The 8,075-nt window shown below is 34.2% G+C and overlaps 1 protein-coding gene across 1 annotated transcript; it reads right to left on the minus strand.

The window, feature by feature from the left end:
- Nucleotides 1-2,046: 2,046 nt before the first annotated feature.
- Nucleotides 2,047-7,207, minus strand: LOC116129399 (tyrosine-specific transport protein-like). Its single transcript, XM_031415145.1, is given in 9 exon segments — nucleotides 2,047-2,122; nucleotides 2,124-2,181; nucleotides 2,408-2,536; nucleotides 3,709-3,793; nucleotides 3,894-4,044; nucleotides 5,991-6,043; nucleotides 6,127-6,228; nucleotides 6,837-6,843; nucleotides 7,017-7,207. Coding segments are annotated over 9 exon segments (852 nt in total).
- Nucleotides 7,208-8,075: the final 868 nt, after the last annotated feature.

The raw sequence follows: 8,075 nt of genomic DNA on the forward strand, positions 1-8,075 counted from the left end.
ATACATATTCTAAATTTACTATAATGCGAAACCACCGCCTCTTGTTGAGGCTACCAAGTTGCAGATGGTAGCAGAACTACAGCTGAGAACCATCATTGCTGCAGCTACCACTACTGTGTATTTTGAGTGGATCCAGATCTATGTGCCTCAAATACTGCACGTTCTCTTGCTCCTACACTGACAAAATTTACTCTTCTCTGTTATTACAAAAGCCAGTAGCTTAAATGCAACTCCATTCCTTTCCACATGCTACTTCAACTAGTGCATTACACGCACCAATCTTCAACCTTGGGGCCCCAAATCAAAGCCTTCCAATTGGGTATGTATAATTATATTCTAAATGATAATATATGCTCGAAATGCATTTCCATTCAGCTAAATAGGTTCAAGAGGAAGGAATGAGTACCACCTGTGGAAAGAGCATAGGTTGCGTAAAACCAAAACAACTTCCCCGGTGCTAAGGTTACACCATGGCGCGTGCATAAAGAAGAAGATAGAGAAAACAAGCGAGTTGAGAGGAGAGGACGGAGGGGACTGGAGGAGAGACGAGTAAATCTGTAAATGTAATGAAGAAGAAGATGAGTTTGAGCTTTGAGATGAGAGGGCAGCGGCGGCTACAGAAGAAGAAGATGAGTATGAGTGTAATGTGTAAACTGTGAAGTTAGGGATTCAAAGTTTCAAACTAATAAAGAATAAAAATAATAAAAGATTTTTAAAAATTAAAATAATATTATTATATAAGGAAAACCGGTTTATTAAATCGGTTCGGTTAACCGGTTATATAAATAATATAAACCAGAAACCGAACTGAAAAATCGGTTTAGCAATTTTTTGAAACCGAAACTGGTTAACCGTTTTCTCGATTCGGTTCGGTTTTTGGTTTTTTTTTTGCAGCCCTAACCGATAGTTTCTCTTCAAAAGTCTTAACATTCTAGCCTTCAATTGTTCACAATTAATGCCCTAATTTTTAGGGTTTTGAATGAATAGAAAATTTTGTAACCGAACCCAGTGAACGCTTTAGGTTCTGATTCAACCAACTGGGTTGGGCAGAGTTTTAAACAAATGCTACCTGCTACCCATGCTTACCCTTAAATATAATATTCCCAATAATACGACAGTCTTTAACCAATTGCACCCTTAAGGAATTATTTTAAATCTAGTTAAAAGGGTACTATTTTGGGCAGCATATGAAGGCGGAATTTGATTTTTCTTTCTTTTCTGGGTACTCTACACAATCAGAATAAAAGCATCAAATGTGTGATCCTAAACATAGAAGCCACGCGAAAATTTACTTTTAAATTTTATTTTTTTTCCCATTACAGCTTTCCTGGTGATCTAAATAGTATTGATAAATGTAGGGCTATGAATTTTGGAAGAAGACGATTATGTAAGTTTAGAGATGAAGGAAATAAAGGGTTCGTTGTTTGATACTTTTAAGTGGGCGCTTTGACCAACCCAGAAACTCTACATTCAGATTAAAAGAAGAATAACATTTCCCAGTTAGCAATGAATTGAATTGAATAACATTTCCCACTTTTAAGGAAATCCTTGGCCATCTTATAATGAATTGAGTTGATGTCTGGAAATAGTAAGGTCTAGGAAGTGTAAGAAAGATGGGCATTTTGATATTAAATTAAATATTGTGACTAATAAAGTTCAGAGGTTTTCAAAGGTGGTAAATTTGTTTTAACCCTTGGGCTATATATATATATATATATTGTTTTCGATAAATGTTAAAATTGCTCCCGCATATATTTTTTGAGAATTCGTGTCAATTTCCAATTTTTTTTTTTTTTTTTTTTTTTTAAAGAAAAAGTATCCTCTAATTTATAATATTCATCCATCCCTAAAATCACAATACATATATATGGATAAATGTTAAATTAGATAAACATTTTTCAAACTGATTTGAGGGCTTATAATTCCAATAGAAAAAACTTGACATGCTAACACAGTACAACACCTATGATTAGAACAATGATCATTTGGGTTTCAGCCAATTCTAATGATTCTAAACAGCAGCAAAATCACAGGCATCTTCATCTTCTATGGCATTGATGAGTTCCCAAATTTCTCAAATAGTTCAGAAAGAATGACACATCCTGCACCTCCCATTATAAGAACTGGAATACCTATCCGACCAAGACATTGCAGCAGGAAGAATTCCAAATAACACCAACACTAGCAAACACATCTAACACAACAATTGAAATAAGACTTCTTTAACAGATAATTGATTATGAATCAAGTGAAAATTGGAAAATCAAACTAATCGTAAGCCATGTTTCATGAGTATCTGTAGGGAATGTCGCGTATGGGGTCCGAACATGAACTCATGGAACAATAATCTGAAATGGTTTCAGTTTAAAATCTATGTCTGAAATGGAGTAGCATTCAGAAGCCATACCTCCATATGTTCCCGCAAAATCCAACGCTTTGAAAAATATTTCTGGATCTAGTAATGATAGAATCAGTGGCGGAATCAAAGTCAACAAGTAGGGTTCAGGACTGCTCTGACCATTTGGGAGTTTGAGCACTGAATATTTACAAAATGAAAGAGGAAGAATCTTCCTTAAGTGAGGAACTTACTAAACCTGAGCAATGTATAATTTCATACATAACTTATAAAAGTAGTAAAAGAAAAAAAGGCCATAATAAGTTTAACGCTCCTACGTACTGCATGTTTCCTTGAATATATGCTCTTTTTCATTCTTAACTTAATGCACTTTTTGTAGCTCTACAATATGAATATATAGAATTTAATGCATTTTCACTGCTATAACTACAATAATGTCCTTGTTTCATCATATGATGCATTATTTCGAAATTAACAAGAAAACAGTGAACTTGTTTAAATTGTGGTAAACTCAAAGCAATTTACTAGTAAATTGAAGACGAACTATAATAATGGTTATCATTCACACAACTTGACCCTCTCTTTAGTGCTTGGAGGCTTTCCACGTACAAAACCACAGATTTGTTAATATACAATGAAATATAAATATGCCGTTTATTGATCAATTGCTTACAGAAAACAAGACTTGTGTTCTTTTGTGGCTTAAACGGTTCCATTAGACCGTTACCTATCAGCTTTAGTTTTTAAGTCAAATTCTAACTTTAAATTGTTGACATACAATAGTATTTAAGTTCTAACACACTTTCTCACATGCAAGGCGCGTCAATCAAATGCAACCCTAAATATAGATGTAACACAACTTATTATAATATAATTAGCGAAATAAGGAGATTCAAACATAAGATTACTTGGTAAACTTGACTCCAATATCATGTTAAGCTTAGGTTTGAGATAAGAGAAAGATTGAGAAAACGGAAGGATCAATGAAAACTTACAATAGCTTCCTTATATTATCAATAATAGCTAAACTTATTGAATTCTCTAACTTCATACAGTGATAATAAATCCAATTTTAATTTTCAACATGTTTGAAATCCAAAATGTTGGGACAGGTTAAAACTTGAACACACTTATCAATACGACAAAATAAAACTGACCTTAATACGACAAAATAAAGCAAATTATCAAATGAAAGACTTAAAATTGTACAGAGAATGCAGAAAGTTGCTTCCCTTCTCATTAATTTCCTAGTATAAATGAGCTATGATGTTGCGAGAAGGACAGAAAACATAAGCGGAAGAAAAAAACCCAAAACAATAAGATCTAGTTTGACAGAAAGGAGGGCCACTCACAGTCAGCAAGGAAGTCAGCCAGGCCCAGAACAAATCCAATGTAAGATGTTGCAATTGCAAGAACCGAAAAAACCTCAACTATAGTCTGCAAATTATTAAAAAAAAAATGTCATCACGGTAAAATCCCCTTTATTTGTCATTTTTAAGTTCGGTTAATATCTAAGAACTTGTTACTGGAAACTTACTCCAACAATTCCATTGGAGGATCGCAATTGTTGTAATGGGTCAATGACCTTGCCCAAGGCCGTCTCAAGACCTGTAATAGATCATAGAATAGCAGCATTCCAGACAAGAAATAAACCAAGGTGTATAGCTGTGCCTAATACAATTGCAGTCCTGGAATAAAAAGAGACAGTAAGAAACAGGAAAAATAAAAGAAAGAAAATAATTGGATGGGTGGTGATATATATAAAATACAATGTTTTTGGCAGGCAATATAAAATCTTGCAAATCAGAATCATTTTTATTAAAAGCATAAACTCAAATTGCCAACAGACAACAGACAGCCAGCAGGGCAAAGTTAAGTTCCTCTTTTAGTGTACACCCTTTCATGACTTTTACATGTTAGTGTCATATGATCAATGGTATCAAGTGCTAAACTCAAGGCAGTAGGAGGATAGCTTCCAGTTCTTCTATGTGCATAAAAAGATGTTGGCCAGGCTTCAAAAAATTTACTATAATTCAGAACTTACAAGATCCTTTTCCACAGCTGGCCACTAAGCCAAGTGCCCTAGAGTACTAGTAAAAGCTATGCAAACGAAATAAAAAATGATAAACAATATAGCAGTGAGAGATCAAGTTGAACTCACCTATGCTGACCAGAATTTGTTCTGAAGCAGAATTAACATTTGAGTACACTGTAATATAGTTATTATTTATTTATTTATTTTTTAATTCAATCTTACATGTGAAAAACTGCTGATTATACAAGTTCAAGTTAATTTAATCATGTGGATTTTCAAGAAGAATTCATTCAGTTGAAAGTTTTTTTCCCTCTTCTCTAATTTGTTATTTAAATCCGTTCCAATTGAAGGTCACTGGAAACAATCAAATGATTTCACTGTACATGATTAGCCTCATTTTCTTTAAAGTTGGGTTGATCAATGATATTTCAGTTTGACGCTAAATTATCTTTCATACATTATGCAATTACTTCTTATTCATATTTAATTTTCCCTCGAAACCACAGACGTGGCTGTTTAATTAAGTCTGTCCCTCAATTCTGATAAGGTTAAGGCAAGGAATATAGAAGGACAAAACTAGGCATTTTTTATCTAGATTCATCACATATTGAAGGGAAAACAGTGTACATGATCACAATTAGAGGGATTTTTTGGGCAAAAGGAATCTCAGAAATTTTTCCATAACCTAGCCAGCTTTTACATAGTCTGACAAAAATACCTATTATATGTCAATTAAAACAATTCAATCACATGTCATGCTCAACAGCGGTGCAACAGTCGCTTGACAACACATATGGTGCTCAAAGGCTGTGTGGGAAGGCACTCGATCATCATGCTGCAGTGCATGACGACACTTGAGAGTCGTGTTAAGCACAATGAACTTCAAACTATTTTTCAGATCTTCTACATTTATCTTGAAATGTCAGATTAAAATACAGTATGATTTTATTCTCAATCTCTCTGGGTTTTCTCTCCAGGATTTTCTGCTCCCGAGTGGTGAAGATGGTGCCAAAAAAGGGTCTTTTGTTCAGTGGATTTCTCAAAGACTAGATCATGCAAAAGAATTTTGGATAGGTTATTTCTAAAATGTGGACATTTTAACAAATTTTACTATATTTGGTAACACCTAGATTGCAATATAATTGGAAAGCAAAACAAGAAACATGTTATCTTCATAAAAAGGTGATGCTTCCGATCTAGGTAAAAGCTTTGAATAAATAATTAGTTAACTACTTTCTTAGGGATAATACTACACATTTAATATTTTTATACAACATGATATAATAAAAGATAATTGGTTGATTTTAAATTAAAAATACATGTTCACCTAATCATCTTTTGTCATATTATATTGTATGAAAAATATTGTATGACAATGTTGTATGTATGCCATTACTCTTTTCTTAATTTGTCTAGTCTAGTCATTTTATGATGATAATAAGAACATTCAATTAATTAAAAAAAAAAAAAATCCATATATTGATATTTTGACTTGCTTATCAAAAAGTACTGTTTACCAAGCAAAAGTATGATGACAATGAGCAATACGTCATAAGTAATGAAGTAGAAAATTATGAATTTATATATCCAAATATCTACCTTACTTTTGACAGGTCTCCTTCAAGATTTGTACAAAGGACAGGTACAACGTTCTGAATAAAGCAGATACAATATATTTATAATACGAAAATTTTTAATATTAAATAACTGAAGGTTGGTGATGTACTAATGTTACCTGGTAAACAAATGAAAGTGCAATTATGGGTATACTCATAGGAACAGCTTCAAAATTAACTTTCAGTAGTGCATCCCATTGCAGGTCTCCAGAGGCAACTACCTAAGAGAGAAAATTTAATGTCCCTATATGCGGAGAAAAATTAACTTTCACCAGAAATCATCATATAAATGGTGATAGAAAAGAGCTTCTTTTATTTAGCATGACAGAAAATAGATTATTGAAAAAGGATTAATTTTACAATTTGAATTTTTTTAATACAATTGTTGAAAAAGAGATGACATTCAAAATTATGAAATAAATGAATTACCACAAGAGCTGTGAACGACATGATGATTCCAATACTAAAGCCCCATTAACTGCACCAATAATGCGTTGGCTACAATCAAAGGCAAGTTGAAAGTCAGCTCCATTTTAGTTCATTGTCATTCATGAGAGAATAAGAAAATGAGAAAGAGAGAGGTACAATAATTGGAGAACTGACAATTTTAAAAGCTAAAAAATCTCATCAATTCTTTTAATCTCTAGTATTCTCTCTAAGGCTCACTAGACTTAAAGATATCTAATACAGTTCAAACAGTGACAAGGCTTTCTATTACATGACAGAATAGAAAGCTTTGCCAGTGTTTTATAAGAACTAAATCATGCAAAAGGCTATCAGTGTTATAGCCCTATGGTAAAGGCATCAATTGGATATGACAAGGTTCAACCTCAACACTGAAAGAAATGAGTAAAACGAATTAGGCGTGTGCAGACAATTATGATGACCCTAACAAATTAAGCCCGGTGTGTTTGACTATGTGACACCACGAATGATTATTATCAGATTTTTTTTTTCTTTCTTAAAAAGTAAGGGTCAAAAAGAAAAATCAGTGCAAATAAAAGTTCACCCATCAGAACCATTAATTCTCATGTTCCTGGATGATGATGGTTCTCCTCGCCCAGCTTCCTCTTCATCTTTTCTTCTCATCCAACTTTGTATCTCCACCATGCACTCACGAATTGTTCCCATGTCAACCCCCAATTTCGTCACTTCTTTTTCCATATTTTCTAGTCTCGAATCAATTCTCGTTGCTACCATTACCCACACGGGTGCTCTGATACCAAATTGATGCAAACCTACTCTATTGTACTGGTTCAGTCATCCACAATTTCACAGCATTCAAATATTCAACCATTAAGTATAAACAACATAAACATTCAAAACTTCAAATATGTATTTCCTGGTAAAGTTAGAGGTACATCCATGAATGGACACTTCTCAACACCAGAATGTAATTAACAAACAACAAAGAAAATAAATGGAACTGCTACGCTGGACTTCGAGGGCCAGCTTCCTCCCCTTTTTCTCTACTTTCTTTTCTCCTTTTTAACCTCTGCTACTCCCTTTTATTCACTCCCTTCCTAACAGAATTTCCTTCTTAGCCACTCATCTGTCGCCACCTGTTTATTCTACCTTTTTGCTTCTCGTCACACTTTAGCTGCTCCCTTTATCACAATTGATTCCCTGGTGCTTCATCCCACGTTTCTTCTTATAAACCTTCACTTCACGTGTTGTATCAATACCTTCCAGAAGAAGAGCCACCTTGTCCTCAAGGTGGAAGGAAGGGAATTGGGAATTTAGACCGTCATATTCTTACCAAGTATTATCATGGTGGGGTAACCCTTTCCACTTAATCAGAACTTCCCTTTGACCATTGATTAGCTTGCGCATTTGCAGTACGTCTTCTGGTTCAACAACTAAAACCAGGTCCTCAGTTAAGGAGTCGGGAAGAGGCTGACTGTTTGGCGGAGGAAAGTTGGCTTTCTTGAGTTGGGACACATGAAAGACATTGTGAATGCGAGCACTAGCTGGGAGTTCTAACCTGTAGGCGGCTGATCCGATTTTCTCTAAGATGCGGAACGGCCCATAAAACCGGGGACTTATCTTTTCATTGCAGCGGGCGGCA

This window comes from Pistacia vera, unplaced genomic scaffold (genome assembly GCF_008641045.1).
Source record: "Pistacia vera cultivar Batoury unplaced genomic scaffold, PisVer_v2 Contig211, whole genome shotgun sequence".
Classification (NCBI taxonomy): domain Eukaryota; kingdom Viridiplantae; phylum Streptophyta; class Magnoliopsida; order Sapindales; family Anacardiaceae; genus Pistacia; species Pistacia vera.